Here is a 20,342-nt window from a genome sequence, read left to right as displayed (position 1 = left end):
GTGTATTGCTAAGTTATTACATGTTCATGATTGTACTGTTTGCTACTGAAGTGCCAACAGAAATACTCAACTTCTTACTCAACTATACTCAAATATTTAGGATATTTTAAATGTTTATTAGCTCGATGTTTATCTGTCCTTTTCAGTCACACTTTATTTCCATTTTACTTAGAGAAGCATTTCATTTGTGTTTTGACAGGTGGATGTCACTCTTTCGATGTGTATTTACAGTAGATTACATTTATAATACAACAAATAAAACAGTAAAATGACTGGTATTAATTTGATTATTAACAAATAGCTTTATATCTTGTTTAAAAATCAAAGTTTAAAGCTAAATATTTTTGTTTTATCACAACTGTAAATCTCTTGATGTTTTAAAAGGATCAGCCCTGAGCGAGAGAGGCTTTGATAAGGAATCACTGACCTTAAAAGCCATCAACAACCAAAAGTCGACCCATGACATTTCAAGGAATGATATTTTACATAATTTAATTAAAAACAGCTTATTTTAGAACAGAGAAGATTGCACAGAATCAACTTTTTTTGTACATCTCCTGAAAAACATTCATGAACATTGAATAACTTCCTGTTTTTAACAGTCTCCTCACAATGTGCATTGACAATTATATTTTATAAATAATGTTGTACATTTTTATGCTGCCTACATTGCACACCTGTGTCAGCCATGTGATTTCAGCATACATGTCATCTTGTAAAAGTAAAGAGTTTGTTATTCAAACATAAGAGTGTATTCCTGTTTGCACAGTGAGGAGAAATGACAGTTACCCTGCAGTAGTATAGCATTTAGCATCCTGTGAGTGATATGGCTGACTGAAGCGGAGAGGAGCCCTTAGCATCCGGACTTGGCCTTCTCTCTATTTGAATTAGCTAGGTTTATAGATCGCAGAAAAATGACTAAACTCAATCTGGCAGAGGAGACTTGGTTTTGATTTAAGTGCAACTGCAGTTACTTCAAACAACTAGATGCACTCAACACCCTCTTAGTGTAAGTGATGCATTAAACACATACATTCATTTGCAAACAGTTTTTTGAACTTTTTGAGTTTGTGTTCCCCCTTGCAGAACGATCAGCAGAGGCTGAAATACACACAATGAACAAAACCATCAGCGGGGGACTTCTCTTCATAAAGTGACTGCTCAATCCAATCCGACACCCCGTCTCGGCCCAAAGTGTGACGTTGAGGTAATCCAATTGCAGCCTGGGAGTCAGTGGTCAGTGGGAGGGTAAATACTGTGCTGTGGCCTGAGGCTGATTGAGGTTTTGACTCCACGCTGAGAGGCCAAGGCAAGCCCAAAGTCAATTTTTCTGAGAGTTGAGTCAATAAAGCTGACCATTGAGCTGCTGGAGCACTCCAACAACAAACTCCCTGAGCGTCTACGAGAGAACAGAAGAAGCACACAGCCTGTTACTCATCTCATCAAAAAAAAAAGCAGCTTTGATCACTGAAATGTGTGTGATCTGCGTCAAAAATATTCCCTACCTGTGGCTCGCAGTGCTCCTCGATCCAGCTGAAGACGCAGGCGGAGAGTTCTTTAAAGCTGCTCACTGAAACAGAGTTGCTGAACGACTGGAACAGGGAGTCCATGATGCTCTGAAAGAGGTTGAACTTGACCTGGTCCGACACCTGATCCTCTCCCTGCTGTGGGTTGTTCTGGTGGGCCTTCACTATGTGCTCATAGTTTCTATTCAAAAAGAAAATCACTGCGTCTCAAAATATGAAACAACAAATAGCAACTCTGATTCCCTAGATGAATTGGTTTGCTGCAGAGCAAGTGTCACATGTTATAATTGTAGGCTTTTATTTGAGGATATCTTATTGCGTGTTTTTATTTAACTTTTCACTAAATGTTGTTTCCATTAAAGCATTTCTATCTCGAGAGCTCTTAGTTTGCCAGAAAGTCTGACTGTAGAATAAATCTTAAGAAGAAGCGTTGCTTATGTTGTTTGTGAACCGTTATCTCACGTTTTCATGATTTTCAGCGCCATCACTTCTTTCCTGAGCGTAGTTACTTCCTCCTCTTGCTTCTTCTTTTCTTTATGAAGAAAATGGATGTAGTCGATTGCTGCAAAGAAATACAGAAATGCGTCCGTCAGAGATTTCTTCACCCATCACAGATTTAAGTTTCCATTTGCCAAGAGGTGTTATTCCCCTTTCTCAAGACATTTGACCGACTGCCCACATCTCTGTTGCGTGACATGTTTGTTTCTGTATTTCTATTGATTTTTCATTAGTTTTGAATTAATATATGCCTGTCACTCCTTAGCTCTTTTCAATTGTGGACTTTTTTGTGTCTTGGGGTAATGTGAGCATGTCCGACTGGAACTGTTATCCTGGTCTACAAGCACATGCATGTTTGTATCACATGACTGAAGTGAGAAGAGAAACAGTGGCTTCACTGGCATTGTGGGTGACCTCTTCCATCCCTCCAACTGCCTCTCCTGCCTTCAGGGAAAAGTCTGAGGTCGAGCTCCACCCAACCTTAAAACAGGTTTTTCACCAGGCTGTCAAGAGGCTGAACTCTCTCCCCTCCCTCCCACCTCTCCCCCCTGCCAATGTTCGACCTGGATTTTAACACCCCACACACACATCCAGCACCAGACACTTTCTACGCTGCTATGGACAGTCTTTTGAACTAATGTAAATTTTTACTGCAATATATCCATCATTACGACTGTTATTTTGTATATATTTACTGTTGTGCTTTCATTTATGCCATCAATTACTACACCAAACACAAACAATATTCTCAAGGATGACCTAACAAAACATCACATCTTCCAACACGTCCTACTTTTCTGCAGCACAGTTGCCTTGCTGATCTTCTGTGCTCCCACCGCAAACTCAGACTGCTGCAGGCAGGTTGGAACTATGGACTGGAGGTCATCGTAGCCTTTCTAAAGAAACCAAGAAGTATGATAAAGTGCTGATCAAATGAAAATATACACCTGTAAGGCTTCTCAAAGGACTGAGTTGTGAGGTGAGAGTTACCTTGATAGCATCCCTGCGCTTCTGCTCAGCCTGTGTGTGCGCTTGTCTCCGCCGATCTTTATAAGAGTCCTTATATGACGTCTCGTGTCTGTAGTCACTGTCTTCATCATCTATTCAAGAACATATCAACACTCAGATTATAAACATGCATTGGACCGCTGACTGAGATAGGAATACAATTGGCCTACTTACAAAGGCACAACTTTGATGTGATTCGTGGAAACATAATGAGGATAAAGCATATTTATTTGGTCTAAAGCCATAGCAAGATTTTCTTAAATGTGATTTGAAGATGAATTTTATATGTTTACTTAAAATGAATATCCTGGGGCTTTAGTTTTCTTTCTTCTATTACAGAAATAAATATTGGACCATTCATTTAATCTCAGCAGAATTCAGAGAAGCTCATTATTAATGCTTCACTAAAGTTAATCCCATGACTGAAATGCACTTTAAACTGGCCAGGCTAGTCATTATTTGACAGAGGCAACCCATAAAACCCTGCCGACTGAATCTGTTCAAAGCGAAAAAAATTAAGAGACCACTTTTCATTTTTCTTAAATCTTTATCTGTACATTCCAGTGTCTGTTGAATTCCAAAACGGAGAAATGTTTTCAGTAGTTTAAAGAACACAATAAAAGTGTTTTTAAATCATTTAACTCAAAGACATACCTATAAATAATAAAGCAAGAGAAATAGATAGTGCTGAAGTGGTGTCTTAATTTTTTCCGCGGCTGTATAGCAAATAACAGCAGGACATACTCCTCTTTCTGTTTTTTAAAGCCCGTTATTAAAATGATAACAGTCCTTTGATATGTGGGTGTATAGTATGTATGTATGTCTTTTTTTAATATTCATTTGTATTTTTTAATCCCCTGGATTGAGGGAAACAGTAATTTGATCCCCGTCTGTACACACAAACTGAAAGATTGACAAAAGAATTGACTTTGATTTGACATTTTGAAAGACTTATGACACACCATATCTAATGATTTTCTTTCAGACATACTAATACTATAACTTGTTATGCCTGTTTTATGGCATTTTAAGAAAATATTGCTTTATGACAAACTATTACGGTACTTTTACTTCAACATACTTCATTATGCTATACCATGACCTTTTTTTTTAAGACATACTATGATCATGACATCTTTATTGCCTACTTTCCTATACCAATGTTATGGCCTGATATATTCAGAATTGTTCTGAGTGCTAATTGCAGTACATGTCCTCCCTTTAAACGTTCAACAGTGTACGTTTCACAGTGTTTCAATCAGTATACCTGTATTTGGTACTGAAGAGGCACTTGTCGAGCCGATGCTGTTGGCTCTGGACACAACAGAACCCTTTCTGCCAGTTTCAGCAAAGAAACCTATAGAGCAGGACAGATGACATGAAAGATGTTCCACAGCAAGGCAAGACACAGATCTACGTGGTAATCTCAGAGAGCAGAAAGACAAGGTCACCATCACATGGCCGAGAAATATCAAAGGATATGACAGACAACGGGATCTGAAAGGAATAAATACTTACTAGGGTCAAAGCCACTGTCGCTGAAAGCCCCGTCTGTCTGCTGAGTCACAACACAACAGGAGATGGAAAAAAGAAAAATTAATGCGGGGATTTTGGAAACAAAAAGGGCAAATATTGTGATGCCCTAAAAAACATTGACAATAGTCCAATACCTAGCCTGCACGATACAGTCTAAACCCCCACTGAGCATTGCCCTAATTTCTAAAATTATACCTAATTCAAATATGCAGGAGGAAATAGAGGTGCAGCCAATCAGTGCTTCAATCACAGATCCACTTTATAATGTAGGGCACCAACACACAAAAGTACCTGTAGAGTATGGTTCCCACATTCAAGTTTAGTTTATATCCAATAATTCCAGAAGGCAAACTCTGAAAAAGCACTGCAGTGAGGTTATCTCTAGGTTTGATAAGCAACAGACATTCACTCCGGATCCAGCTGAGTTTTGGCACAATGCTACGTTGAATTGTAATGTCTGGGTCACCTGATGTGGAAGATATAGAAAAATCTGTATGTATTTTAATTAAAATATTCATACACATAGAAAACGTACTAAGAATCCGTTTAGCAATGCAGCATTTATTTTGGAGTAATTCTTTAACATGATATGGATGTTATTTAAAAATGAATTGGATTTTTTCAAATGGGTTTAGGGTTATGTTATTCAAATGTTCAAACAGCCTAAAACAAGAACTCAAATCCAATAACATGTGGCACCACTGGCTCACATGACGTGGAAACTATTGGGAAAAAAATATCTTTCTTTAAAACATTTTTTAAATCAAACAACACATCCGTAATTGGTAAAGTTGGACCACATGAGAAACAGGTATTATGTAGTTAGAAGACGCCGCTGGATCCAGAGTAAATGCCCAACCTTAAATTTAACTAACTCACCGCAGTTGTACACAGTCAATTTCTATCCTAGGTCTTGCTACATGTTTATTAGACCATAATAAACCATGACTATAACGTCACCACGCCTGGTATAAAGCCTTTGTCATTGCTTCTCAGAAGGGAAAGTGATCGAAGTCATATCCTGATGACATATACAATGTTCTGATTTCACACACCTTATTGTAGTGGGGTTGCAAAAACAATGCATTTCAGAGATAATTTAAGGTATTTGCTGCACCACATTTTACTTTTAATGAATATGCACCTCGCTTTCACAGGGACGTTAGGAATAATGTAACGTTAAAACACAAATGTCATTTAATGTGGGTGCATTTATATTAAAGCATATACGAAGAACATTAGTTTCCCCTTACAGGACGTTTTGTTTACTTAATGAGCTAACTGCTAATAGCTCTGTGACGTTTGCAAACTGTTACCTAGCTAACGTTAGCCTTTGAGCTAACAAAGCCCTGCTCCTTCTTTGTGTAAGTAAACTTCAACTTATAGATATGACATGTATTGCCACATATCAGTGCTGTCACACAGGAGACGTAAGAACTAACAAAAAGTTTTGGTTACCCAAAATTACTTACTTTCCAGTGATCCTCTGGCGACGTTGTGGGGTCCGTCATTTTGAAATGTAAAATAAGCTCTGCTGCTGCCTTCGAGTGCTTCTCGTATTTCCGGCTTAGGTTGCCGAGAAGTATATAGTTCTTTTAAATGTCAAAATACATAAAATTGACTACACATAGACTCAACACGTTCAAAGAGTAAAAGAGATTTGCCCCTTGAAAAAAAAAGTTTAATATTATTTCCCCAAATCGACATTTTTCTTGTGCACACGTTAGTCAAGAACAGGAGGGCTTCGTCATGAAATAACAGTTTGTAATTGTATGTTCTCGTGCACTTTTTTCTTTCTTTTTTACAGAGTCCATTTCCTCTCCAATTATTTTGACAGCTTGATTGTTATATTTAGCTAGGGATGTTATATAGTCTGATGTCGATTAACATAGTTAGCCATTTCCGAGGAGACCGCAAAGGCAGCAATTATACATGCAGAAGTTGGCTTCAATCGCCGAGTGGCGTTGTTGTACAATCTTTCCTACCTTGTCGCTCAGAGAAATCTACTCTTTACCTGACGTCAATATCAAACTGGCTTAACATGTAGGAAATTGACTAAAACAAATGTAAACGCATGCAAATGTAACACTCTTTAAGATAATAATAATAATTGACTGGCAGTGCAGTGAAAGTGAATTCAAGGGAGAACGTTTCTTTTGCTTGTTGGTTCATTTTACATCTGCACCTGCTGGGTTAGCATGTTTCCTTAGAATTGAAAAATAGTCTGCTTTCCTTCCTGTGCAACATTGTTTTACTCACTATCACCTACTGCTTAGTATAAGCATAACAGTTAACATGTTTATTTTCCACCTTGTCCTCCACCCCAGCTTCTGTTGCTGTCATGCACAGGAAGTTCCTCTTCTGCTTTTGTGCTTCTGCGGTTTCGTTCTATGTTACAGAGTGTGTCACACTCAACTCTCCTTCCTCTCACACGCAGACCTCTCTAGTAACCTAACAGAGGAGTTCTCAGTCAATCAGTATAGAGAATAGTGAGCGAAACTAGGTGGGTCTTTAGAGCCTAGCAGGCCCCGGCAAGGTGTGGTGACTTATTCTCAAAGGTACTTGAAGACAGAGAGGAACGGGTTGATGGGAGGATAGACATGAGGACAAACTACCTTCTTTCATCACCCAACCTGACCTCAGGTCTAAAGTGGATTCAGTAGACCAGCTGCATGGTGTTCAACTCCTAAAGGCCAAAATACCTGGTTTCTTTAGGCCTTCTTCTTGTTGTCAATCACAGTGATCAGTTTGTGTCACACTGTTTTGAAGTACACATATTTCTCAGAAGTTTGTGTTTTCGTTAAGCTTTCCTCCTGGATTACTTGTGGAGATTAGTGATGGGGAATGTGGCCACAGGAGCCCTGGAGCAGGAACAGACTGAAGGCCGAGAGGCCAGAACCTCAGTTGGAGGAGCTTCGGGAATGGGGGACCCCACTCCAACTTTGCAGAAGAAGCAGCCGGCTCCCCCCAAGTTACCCATGCCCCCAGAGCAGGAGCTGGAGGAGCGCTTCAATGTAGTACTGGTGAGTTTCTGCACAGAGGACAGGAAAGCACACACCTTTACTGCACACAAAAACAGAGATTATGAACCTGGTGTATTACCAATGGCAGCTAGGGTTTTGTAATAGAGGATAAATGTTAGAACTATGAAAATTATGCAGGTATATGATTCAGAGTGACAGAGAAGTTTGAAATTGTGCTGTTTGAATACCTTTGAAGAGTGACTGATTTATGAAGCAAAAAACTATTTGAACTAAATACAGACTGTAAGTGATGTCAACATTTCCAATTTTCTTTGTGTTATCGTCTTAGATATTTTTAAGAATATCTTAACCCAGAGGCCCATTTTCTTTTAGTGCCAGATAACTATGTGATCCAGTGAAGGTGTTAATTTGCCAATGTGTATTTTCATAAAGATCCTCAATAGGGTGGTTGAGTGCATGCTCAGAGGCTGCCCCTAAGGGGAAGTTGAGCAACTTATTTCCATGCGCTAGACCATAAGTCCGGAAAGCAACAGTTCCACCTCTTTTTCAACAGACTTGCAAAGTTAAAAATCCTCAAATCTGATGATGAACAACACATTAAAACATATCAACTATTTAGAATATTCTGTGTAATGATAAAGCACTTAAATGTCTGAAAAACAACATTTTGACACCCTTCGTGCTTTGTCTCAGATTTTGTCGATAATTGGGAAATATAAAGTGCCAACATCCATTGGCAATATAACCATGACATTCTATAACTTATAAAATATAATCAAACAAGTTGAAAGTTGATGTTTTTTGTTTTTTAAAGCTAAAGTAATAGTTTTTATGTAGGCTAAACATTATACATACAACTTTTTTCAAGTTAAGATTCACTTGTGACTATTTCCCATGTATTTACAAAACTTTTGAGAATGGAGTGTCATCATACAAGAGGACGTGAAATTTAATTGTGGCTTTGCTTTAACCATTTCAGAATATCCGTTTGACATCTTTTGCTCAGAAACGGTGGCCTGTGCCATTTGTATAGACGTACAACGCCCTCACAGGCGTTTACATGAAAGAATGACCTCATTTCCTTTACCAACGCTTTCCAACTTTAGCGAGACTTTACCTTCTTTATTTGTAAGAATTCCGAATTTATTGTTAGCCTAAATCACAAGTCAAATTTTGTTTGCTGAGTTGTATCAAAAAACCCACAACAAGACCCCTCCCTTAAGCTTTATTTCACCACCCAAATGGAAACCGCTGCTTGAATGTATGCACTTAAATATGTTACATTTGGGATACACACCCAGTATCAACTGAGTCCATTAGTTTTGACAAATAATCATGAGTTTGTTTAGCTGTATAACCAATAACAGTTGCAGAGTGCAACTGTGTATTTCATTAAAGGCTTTTTATTTAAAAGGAAGTGATTGAGGACCCTACTTGTTCCGATAAATGTTTCCAGTATCTTGCCCTTTAATAACTTATGACATTTTTTTCTCCACAAAAACTCCCCAATTAGGTTCTGAATAATCCATAATACGTAATGTGGGTTCATTCAATCATTCAGTTCTTACATTTGAATGGGGAAATAATATTTTTCCATCAGTCACATACTTAACTGTAGGTGGAGGGAGAAGCTGCCCTTTTTGCGCAAAATGTCAACACTTTTGATGGATGAGTCAACCTGCACCAAAAAGTTCTGCATGTTGGTTCTTGATGCATGTAGAATACCCTAAAGATGATAGAAAGAGGATATTATGAATCATGAATCTTGTTCAAAAGTCTTAAAACATTATTGCGATACTGTTATTAAAACTATAAAAGTAAAAAAGTAAAGATACAATAAATACATTAAAATAACACGTTTTTTTGTTGTTTTTTTTGTATGTGCCTTGTTTCAACATCTTTATCTTTACTAACGGTTGCACGCTGGTTTAAAAGTTGACATCATTATTACACCACCATGTTACCTAATTTTTCTGAAGTTGACAAGAGTTAGCATTGGTGCATGGTGCCTAGTGACGAACCGTCAATGCATGCATGCAAACACTGAGTCATCTGCGTTTCCGGCAGGCAGTATACACCCTGTAGAAGGTACATCTGTGGTTTGGTTAGTTTGAATATTGTTGCCTACGCAACCAAGGTAAACAGACAACTTGTGGTTTTAAATTACACTGGAGATGTTAAGATGAATTGTGGGAAACAAACCTCAAGGGTTTCTTTTCATCCACAGTCTTATTCTTGCAGAAACAATTGAGCCTCTTTCTCTCTTTTTCAGAGTTACATGAACTTGCCTCCAGACAAACTAAAGCTGTTGAGTCAGTATGACAATGACAAGAAGTGGGAATTAGTCTGTGATCAGGTAAGACCTTTTTTTTTTTTTTTACAGATAAGAAGCTGGTTTCACAATAAACTTTCAACATTTAATACATGTTGCAAACTAATCACGAGTCTCACTTAAAAAGCCAAATTGGGTATGTGGTAAAGAGCAGAGTGCAGTGTGAAAACCTTGCAGCACAGTTTCTGTGCTGTCGGCATGGAAACAGTGAGCATTTTGTGCCTGTTGTGTTAACAAGCAGAGGCAATAATAGCTTCAGATGTTCTGTCTCAGTCCAGTCATCTCAGGGATGCAGATAAAATAGACTAAAATTTACCTTGACTCTAAACGTCTTCCTCAGGAACGATTCCAAGTGAAAAGCCCCCCGTCCAATTACCTGACTAAGATCAAGAGCTTCTACCAGGATCAAGGGGTGTCTCGCAGGGTCAGTGTAAAGCATCACCTTCTTTTTATATTTAAAAAGTCTTTAATTTTCAATCTGAACAAAAATGATGTCTTTATTCTCACTTCTTCTGCTACTTTAGCTAAAGAAGAGGATTCAGGAAGCCACACAGGCTCTGAAAGATCTGGAGATATCCCTCCGCACCAATCACATCGGGTGAGCATTAACAGAATAGTGATGTTCAAGTACTCTGTTTCCCCCACCAACTATCAATCTGTGGAAAAGGTAGGAATATCTTTTGGATTGCCAATGTGCTCAGCGAAGGTAACACATTTTATTAGTTACAAACCAGTGGAAATTTTCAGGTTTGAAAACTGTTTGCAATAAGAAGAGCGATTGTATTTTAGTCAATGCAAAGATGACCCTATTTTTCACTTAATTTATAACCAAAGTTAACATTTTTAAGTCTTCTTCAAGACAACCAGAGGCTTATTTTGTCATTTTAAATTAATTACATTAATGGTCAGTTTGAGTCAGTGGGAGTTCGCCAAGCACCACAGGATAATAAATGAAGCAGCACAAGTCAGCAAAGTACTGGATTGAGCAAGAGCGCAGTTTAATGTTTATGAATTCAACATTTCCTTTCGAATAGCCAGATAATGTCATTTCTTCTTTCTAAAGAAACAAACTCTTGCTTCACGTCTAATCTAAGTGCAACATCTTCAAGATATATTAACAAAACATTTCCTTAGCAGTGTTTCATTCATCATTCTTTATTTCCCCGTGGGTCTTTTTGTAGATGGGCTCAAGAGTTTCTCAATGAGCACAATAAAGGTTTGGATGTCCTGGTGGAATACCTGTCCCATGCACAAAGTGATGCCTCGTGAGTATCAGTGTGGTGTTACATCTCTCAGAAAAATGACGATGCTCTTACAAAGAAACCATTTATCACAATGTTGATTTTATATAAACCGTCTAGGTATGACGTGGATAGTGCTGAAAATGGTGGCAGCCTGTCAGATAGAAGAAAGCCAGCAGAGAGGTCGATGGAAGACTTGACCAAGAGCCCCAGTGGCTCTCACTCGCATGGCATGACCAGAGCTGCCCGTGCACTGACTGTAAGGTAATAAGCCCCAGACATGAACCATTTGTAAACTACAGCAGCTATGAGGGTTTCAGTACCCAGAAATGATTCTATATAAAGTGCGCTCTACATCATGAAGTCCTATTGAAGAGGAAAGTTCAGCCTTTAAGGCTGCATGTATAGTCAGAAAATGAGTCTCACAAGTGGTGTGATGGTGGCGTATGGTAGCCCACAGAGGTCATGCCATATCATTTAGAGGTGCTGAACTGTTAAACAATCAGTTCCTTTTTGCAAAAATCTACAAAACAGTTATACAAATTCTCTCATGAAAAGTGACAACCCTGAAAGATCAACCAACCAGAGACAAACAGTGCAGCAAGTTAAAGGGCTTTTTAACTGAAAAGAGAAAACATTTAAATAAAGAATACCAATATGTTATTTCCATGGCCTCGGAAAGTTAAATCAATATTTGTGAACATTTACTATTGCATCTCAAAGTAAGTCTGGACGTGCTTTATACACAATGACTGAGTTTGTGAATGCAAAGGATGTTAATTTACATTGTCAATGCCCAAATGAGCTTTATTCTATCATAGTAATCTCATTGTTCTTACATAAAATGTTCCCATACTCTTGAAACATTGCCATTGGTGCTCCATATTACAGCTTTCCCCATTCAAGTCCATGGTTATGATCTACTTTTAATAATATTAAAATACTTCATTTGAGATTTACCACCTTATTTTTCTGATTTGGGAGAGGGGTGTTCAATTCCTCACACAGTATTCATTCACATTGTTTTTCTATCTATTTGTTCAGTTAATTCTTCTTTATTTTCCCTTCCATCTGATGCCACATTTCAGCTGTCAGACAAACACAGTGGATGTCCAAAAACAGTCCTGGGAGTATTGTTATAATTGGCAAACTTCTGTACTGAGCCTCCACTTTAAACCATTTGCACAAACAGGCGCTTCCCTTCTCTTCCCCTCTCTGAAAGAATGTATTCATGTGACTTTACACCTGTTATCCCTCCACAGAATAAGCTCCACTCTAGGGAACAAGATGTATAAGAAATCCCATACATCCTACCAGAGAGAGGATGTGCATGTTTGCATCATGTGCCTGCGAGCCATCATGAACTACCAGGTAGAGCCCTAACATACTCCTCCCTAACTGATGTGTCGACTTTAATTCTGTCATAAAAAACATGCTTTAAAATAAGTGGGTTTTTTTAGCCAGTGGGCTCTACTTTTTTCAATGCTGTTTTACTTTGGTTGGTTAAACACATTATGAAATGTAACACACAATTAGTTTTCCTGCATCCTTAAACACACCAGCTCTCTCGGGGAGCAGCTGTTTAAGCTTTCCTTCTGTTTTCAGTCTGGTTTTAACCTGGTGATGACTCACCCGTGCTGCGTGAACGAGATCACCCTCAGCCTCAACAGCAGGAATCCCAGGTGTGTGCATCTGTGTGCGAGACAAAGTGTGTGTGTGTTATCTGTCTGTCTGTATCCCTCTCTAACCCCTATCCTGCGCTGCAACAGGACCAAAGCGCTTGTGTTGGAGTTGCTGGCTGCAGTGTGTCTTGTCAGAGGAGGACATGACATCATTCTGTCTGCTTTTGACAACTTCAAAGAGGTTTTTACACATACTTTTTTGGCTATATTGACTCTGACTGTTTGTTCACGCATACCGTTGTCCTAGACTTCCCCTCTTTCATGACTCATCTTGTTAGTGCCACATTGCAACCCTCACATGCACTGTGGTCATACTTTTAGCACATATAGAGCAGTCACGCTGGTGTGTATGTGATTGCAAAGGCCATTCAAGGGTGAGACGTACGTATATCCTATTTGTGTATTTTGGATCAGCAACGTAATGGATATCACTTTTTTGCATTAATCCCCCCTCCCTCCCCATGGGGGCAACAATTAAACTGCATGTTTCCATGTTTTCTTAGGTGAGCAAAGAGAGGAACCGCTTTGAGAAGTTGATGGAGTACTTCATCAATGATGACAGCAACATTGATTTCATGGTAGGTCCATACATTTTTACCGAACACTGGCTGATTTAAAAAAACAAAAAAATAAAGGGACTTTTAAGTTATGGATGTCGTTGAGTCTTTGCTGTCAATATGTTTCTCTCCAGGTGGCTTGCATGCAATTCATAAACATCGTGGTCCATTCAGTGGAGAACATGAACTTCCGTGTTCATCTGCAGTTTGAGTTTACACACCTCGGATTGGACAAGTATCTTGGGGTAAGGAAGCAATAATATCCTAGGGGTCAGTGAACACAGAATGTGGTGCATTTAGCAGTTAAAGAGGCAGATCATTCCCAGAGGAGATGGTACAGTAGAGAGCGAAAACAGAGCTTTAAAAAAGGTGATTTGTCACCAGGTACTCCAAAGGACATTAGCCACATAATGTATGATTAAACAACTGTTTCCTAACACATTGGCCATTGAAGGTGTTGTTATCTGTGTTTTCCTGTTTTTCACATTGTTGGTGCATTTCATTAACCAGTGTTTTCCATCTGGTTTGTTCTAGTGCCCTTTCTCTTCCTTATTTATTAGGATGGTGCTGCTGCATGCTTATCAAGTTTCCCTTTGTATTGCGTTGATCAAATAATTACTTCCCTACTTATACTAGAGGCAGATAAAAGATTAGTCAATTAGTCGTTCAACAAAAGCTAAAAAATAACTTTAGGTTGTTGAACACATATTTTATTAACTTTTTCAAATAGGAAAATGTATTTTCATTGAGCCATGTGAAACTGAAACATACATTTTACACCATTTTCAAGCATTTTATAGTCAAAACAATGAATCAGTTAATCTGGTGAATTTAATGGATAAGGAAAATAACAAATGAGTCGCAGTCCTTACGGTATTAACTGCCAAAAACACAAGGTAAATGGAAATGTGTGTGGTTTCTGTAATTTAAAAATCTATTATCCCAAAATTAAAGTCCAACTGAGTTCATCCCTATGCCATTATGTACATTTATTGCCACATTTATTTGTTAAATTATTGTCTGTGCTTGTGTGTTAGCGTCTGAAGCAGACAGAGAGTGAGAAGCTGCAGGTTCAGATCCAGGCCTACCTGGACAATGTGCTGGATGTTGGAGCCCTGCTGGAGGATGCTGAGAACAGAGGGGGGGTTTTCGAGCATGTGGACGATCTGCAGGAACACAACGTACAGGTCAGCTATGCAAATAAAAAGAAAAATAGCAGCCTTGATCAGATAATGTGATGTTAAAGTGATGATCCCTTGGTTGCAGCTGGGGGTCCGGCTCCAGGAGATTGAGAACCAGAGCACGGAGAGGATATCTGAACTTGAGACTCAGCTCATGCAGGCCACCAAGGAGACAGAGCTGCTCAAAGTAAGCGCTGCCCACCGTGTAATGAAATTAATCAGACAGACAAGGTGTGTTCTCAGTGATTAATTATAATGAGGTCAAAAGAGTGGCAGTTCACTTTATTTTCATAATCATAATATGACAGTAAAATCTAATTATCTTTAATGTGAAAAAAAAAGATTTGCACTATAAATCTTTAAATGACCTTGCATTTTTACTGGCTCTGTGGAAGGCAATGGAAATATATCCTAACAATTATTTGAAAGATGGAGAGGACACTTTACACAATAATGATTCTGTGAGTATTAATACTAATGATGCCCTGACATTTCCTTCAGCGCCACCATCAGTTTTGGTTTTAGAGATGAATTCTGATCTTATCTTTTCCTTTATCACCATCACAAAGTCAACATTTTATTTTGATAAATTCTTTAGTTTATTACTAATACCTGCAAACCTAAATGTATTGCTTTTGTTGTAGAAAACTCTCATTCCACCCCTGAGCTTAGACTGTGTGTGTACGTTGTGGGGATGCGCCGTGTATCTATGTGTGTGTTTGTGTCTAATAGGAAAGCCTGCGAGAGTCCTGCTCCCAGGTGAGTAAGTTGCAGCAGAGAGAGCGGGAACGGGAGCGGGAGAAGGACATGGAGCGCCTGAACACCTCCACCCCCCCAACCTCTTCAGAGCTGGAGCAGAAGGTCCACGAGCTGCAGGACAAGGGGCTGATCCGCCTGGGACGCAGTGCCTCCGGATGCCTGGACATCCAGGTGGTGCCTGTCACCGTGGTGGAATACATCCAGACCCCCCCACCCCAAACCTCAGCCATGCCGCCCAGTGTCACTGATACCGCTTCCCCACCCCCCAGCATGTTTGCCTCTCCACCTCCTCCTCCACCCCTTCCAGGAGCAGGACCACCACCCCCTCCTCCACCACCTGGTGCTGGACCCCCACCACCACCTCCACCACCTCCCCCACCTGGTGCTGGACCCCCACCACCACCTCCCCTACCTGGTGCTGGACCCCCACCGCCGCCTCCTCTGCCTGGTAGTGGACCTCCACCCCCACCTCCCCCTCCTGGTGGTGGACCTCTGCCTCCACCTGGAGCACCAAACGCTCTATCTGGTAAGGAGGCTGACAGAAAAGCTCGACATTTTGGGGAAAATTGGCAATTATTTTGAGAACTATTAACTCTTTATACTTCCTCAGGACATCTTATTCTCCCCTCTTGGAAACAACCTGTTTATGTTTTTATTTTTTACATAATGCAGCAGTTTGTAGCACAGGGGAGCTGAGGACAAACTGCCTGGATTGCTCCCTCTGCTGATGTAATTGATTTGTAGCCGGGGACTGCCGCCAATTTCATGTTGTACAAACAGCTGAGGGCTGAGGGCCGGGGGTGTGGGTGGAAGAGGTCAAGCAAACTGCCTCTGTCTCTCTCTCAGTATCTGTGTATTTGCAGTGTACGTTATGTAAGGATTGTGTTTGTGTTTTATCATTTTTGTATTTATCTCTATTGCACTTTTTTTCAAAATGAGACCATCTCAAGGGACTGTCCCTTCAATGAATGGAAATGTTATTTGTTTGATCATTCTCCTTTTCTTCTTTCTTAAGGCGTTAAGAGCAAGAAGCCCATTCAGACCAAGTTCAGGATGCCGTTGTTAAACTGGCAGGCCTTAAAACCAAACCAGGTGACAGGCACCGTCTTTAACGAGCTGGATGACGAGCAGGTCTTAGAGGTGAGAAACTGCAACCTTTGTTTTTTCTGTCAGGAATCAAAAGGTTTTTCTTTATCCTGACTTTCTCCTCTCCCTCTCATTCACAACAGGAGTTGAACATGGATATGTTTGAGGAACATTTCAAGACAAGGGCCCAGGGTAATCCAGCAGACATTGCTACTATCAAGAAGAAGGTGGTCCAGAAGGCCCCCACGAAGACGTCCCTAATCGACGCCAACAAGGCCAAGAATCTGGCCATCACGTTACGCAAGGGGGGAATCAACCCGACCGGTATCTGTACCGCCATAGAGACGTACGTGCTTTATGGAAAAATTTGTTGACATGTCTGTCTGACTTGTGCAATAACTGATGTAACTTTTTTGTACAGGTATGACCAGGAGTCTTTGTCCATAGACCTGGAATTACTCGAGCCCTTTATACCATCAGATTTCGAGATGAAGCTGCTGCTTAACTATGAGAAAGATGGCCGCCCGCTGGAGGAGCTGGCTGATGAGGATCAGTTTATTTTATGCTTTGGGAAAATTCCTCGCCTGAAGCAACGAATCAGCACTCTCACTTTCATGGGCAACTTCCCTGATTCTGTCAAACGCCTGCAGCCGGTCAGCCTCTCTACTGCATTGTAACTAAAACTGAAATAAAACAAACGAAATCTGACGCGCTCTTAAACTGATTTTGTTTCCACAGCAACTGAACTCCCTCATCGCTGCATCGATGTCCATCAAGTCTTCAACCAAACTGAAAAAGATCTTAGAAGTGAGTAAGAGACAAACGAAAAGCTGTTGTTCAGTAGCTTCCCACTGTGAATTAATGATTCCTCATGTGTTTCCCCTCAGATCGTTCTGGCCTTCGGGAACTACATGAACAGCAGTAAGAGGGGAGCAGCGTACGGCTTTCGGCTGCAGAGTCTCGACCTTGTAAGTAGTTGTTTATGCATTTTTTTTTTTCCGAAGCAAGACTATTTAACTTATAAAATGAGAGATGTCATTGTCTTCCTCAAAAGATAGATTCATATGTTACTAAAAGACCCTCTGGAGGTTGTAGGTCTGGAAAAAATATTTTACATTCATGTCTTTCTAAAATGTAATCTCTCTATAATTCTGTCCTATTAGACATTTCTGTGTGATTAACAAATGAATGATTTGTGTTATTTTAATTATCACCTGAAATGTGTGTTGTAATGTCATAGTGACCTTGACCTTTGTCATCAGAACTTCCTTGGGTCCTAGAGGATGTTTCCCAATCTGAAAAAAGTTCCTAAATTGTAACTAATGGTCACATTGGTCACAGTTGAGAAAGTAAGCAATCTTGATTTAAGTCAACTCAAATAACATATTTATTTCTGTCAACTTTTTTACTTTTCAGCTGTTAGAGACCAAGTCTACGGACCGCTCGCAGACCCTCCTCCACTTCATCACCAGCATCATCCAGGAGAAATACCCAGACTTGGCCAACTTCCACACTGACCTACACTTTGTAGATAAGGCAGCTCTCGGTACATTTACTCAGTCTATCTTTCCAATTATGTGTCCTGTGATTTAAATGTGGACAATTACTAAACTACATGTTGTTTCTTGGACAGTATCATTGGACGGCATTCTTCAGGACATCCGCTCATTAGAACGGGCAATGGAAATGGCCAAAAAGGAATTCCTGGTGCAGGACGACAGCCGTGTGTTGAAGGAGTTCATCAAGACCAACAGCGAGCAGCTGGAGACTTTAATCAAGGACAGCAAGACAGCACAGGTTAGCCTGCAAAGCATATCAAATGTACACTCAACTTTCACCTCGCTACCTGCTCTCAGACATGAATTCATCTTCCTGTCTGCTTTTCAGGAGGCATACGGTTCTGTGGTGGAGTATTTCGGAGAGAATCCCAAAACCACACAGCCTTCAATGTTTTTCCCGATGTTTGGCCGCTTGATTAAGGCCTATAAGGTGATGTGTGGGGCAGATTCCAGATTTTTTATTTCTTACAATGTTGCATTTCAAGTAAATTTAATCTTCCTGTATTTGAACACAGATAGCACAGCAGGAGATAGAGCGGAAAAAGAAAATGGAGAGTGAGAGCAGCGAGGAAAAAGTGTCATCTCCAAACAAGGCCGGGTCACAAAAGGTAAAATCATAAGTCTTTACATTTTATACCAGAAATGGATTAACATTGTTTGTTTAATGACTTTATACTTACTATACATACTATACACTGAATTTTTATGAAACGCTTCATGTCATTAACACTTTACGCAACTTAAACAATCATCGAAAACATATCTGACCATAACCCATAACAACCAAACACTTTAGTCAAATTAAAAAAGTACCTTTGATTTCAAATGCTTTTATTTTTATTTTGCTAGGGACCTACGACGCCTAAAATGCCCCAGATTGACCTGATAGCGGAGCTGAAAAAGAGGCAGGTGAAACCTCAGGTACGCGAGGGGAAGGACGGCGCCCTGGAGGACATCATCACAGGTACGGTAACACAAGGCTTTCCAGAGCAGTCACGTGGTGATATTTGAAGCGTGTTTGAAGTTCATGTGCTGTTATTTGAAACTCTCCTGCTCTGCCTCAGATTTGAGGAACACACCCTACAGGCGGACAGACGGTCGACGGCCAGCCCAGCGCCAGGACACTTAATCCACTTCTGGTGCATGAATTTTTACAAATGTAACTCGCGAGAGAGGAGAGAGAAAAGAACATGCTTCCAAATGTTCTGTATATACAGTATTTTAAAATATATAACATTGTGTTTTTTTGCCAATATTTCAGTGTCAAATTGCTGTGTAAATAGAATTTGAATATTGAACTATTTCATATTTAAAAAACAACATTTTAATTTGATTTTAAATCTCACAATTATATTATTTGTGTGGCACCAATTGGCTTTTGCATGTTTGGATTTTGAAGTATTATTACCTATTGAGTAATAATAATAAAATCATGATGTTACTTTAAAATAAATCTACTGGTACTGTATTTATATAAGCGCTCTGACCTGAGACATGAGGCGACACTTTTACTCAATTTCTGTTGGTAAAACGATGCATGACAACACAACATAAAACACATTATTAAGCAAGATCAGACACCGCCACTGTACAAGAGAGCTGCACTTTATTGGACACACAACCACAGCAAAGTATGTACAAAAGAAGGCAGGTTCAACTGCCTACTGTCTTCTCACAGGAAAAACACACACGTCTCACAGAATACCATGGCATCCACACTGATAAATTAGTATCTCCAGTATCAGTAGGCTTTTAAATTTATATATCATATCATAGATCTATATTCTGTATTATTTTTGTTCTTATATCACACTACTCTACAAATGGGAGGATCACTCTGTGGAAAGAGTACACCATCACTGGTGACCTCTCTGGTTGGGGTGCGTTCCTTCTCGACATCCACCACTATCTTCATCCTCATCGTCACATAACATCACAGTAAGACTGAACATGCCTGTGTCACACATACCAAAATAACATTCTTCATGTTTGCAAACCTCCTAACATAGAAACCCTTTCTCTCTCTCGTTCTCATATTTTTTGAAAAACATGTAGACAACATTTTTTTTCAACTGCACCGTGCGATTGCTTTGAGACTATACATGCATTGTTTTGTATATATCTTTGTACCCATTGTCATAGATTATTAATAAAACATCTTTTGGACATAACAATTTGTGGAACTCGCTAGGAATGACTCGGCCTATTTACAAGTCAATTTTGTTTTTCTACTTTCGATGCCAACATTTTTGAACATCCACACATTCATGTAAAAATCTCATATACATACTATAGAATGTAGGTTTTTTATAAAAACAAGAGACAATGGCAAAGGAAGAGATTCCACTTTTAAATCACAAAGTTCCCTTATTGATCCATCTTGGTTGGTTTTA

The 20,342-nt window shown here is 39.6% G+C and overlaps 2 protein-coding genes across 2 annotated transcripts; one reads left to right on the top strand and one right to left on the bottom strand.

Moving 5' to 3' along the window:
- Positions 1–475: 475 nt before the first annotated feature.
- On the bottom strand, positions 476–7,152 carry mlx (MAX dimerization protein MLX). Its single transcript, XM_063904740.1, has 8 exons — positions 6,041–7,152; positions 4,551–4,590; positions 4,300–4,389; positions 3,015–3,124; positions 2,818–2,920; positions 1,989–2,088; positions 1,506–1,707; positions 476–1,399 (listed from the first exon to the last, which is right to left on the bottom strand). The coding sequence occupies exons 1-8, from the start codon at positions 6,077–6,079 to the stop codon at positions 1,343–1,345; spliced, it is 741 nt and encodes a 246-aa protein (XP_063760810.1). The 5' UTR covers positions 6,080–7,152; the 3' UTR covers positions 476–1,342.
- On the top strand, positions 6,983–20,123 carry fmnl1a (formin-like 1a). Its single transcript, XM_063904739.1, has 25 exons — positions 6,983–7,591; positions 9,825–9,908; positions 10,225–10,308; positions 10,409–10,482; positions 11,066–11,149; positions 11,246–11,389; positions 12,388–12,496; positions 12,731–12,807; positions 12,895–12,988; positions 13,311–13,385; positions 13,499–13,609; positions 14,402–14,551; positions 14,631–14,732; positions 15,278–15,830; positions 16,320–16,444; positions 16,534–16,736; positions 16,812–17,043; positions 17,129–17,197; positions 17,278–17,358; positions 17,807–17,936; positions 18,024–18,187; positions 18,278–18,379; positions 18,465–18,557; positions 18,799–18,913; positions 19,014–20,123. The coding sequence occupies exons 1-25, from the start codon at positions 7,406–7,408 to the stop codon at positions 19,076–19,078; spliced, it is 3,306 nt and encodes a 1,101-aa protein (XP_063760809.1). The 5' UTR covers positions 6,983–7,405; the 3' UTR covers positions 19,079–20,123.
- Positions 20,124–20,342: the final 219 nt, after the last annotated feature.

The sequence above is a fragment of the Eleginops maclovinus genome, chromosome 16 (genome assembly GCF_036324505.1).
Source record: "Eleginops maclovinus isolate JMC-PN-2008 ecotype Puerto Natales chromosome 16, JC_Emac_rtc_rv5, whole genome shotgun sequence".
In the NCBI taxonomy this organism is placed as follows: Eukaryota; Metazoa; Chordata; class Actinopteri; order Perciformes; family Eleginopidae; genus Eleginops; species Eleginops maclovinus.
Note: the sequence above shows the minus strand (reverse complement) of the source record. Positions and strands in the feature narration are given on the sequence as shown.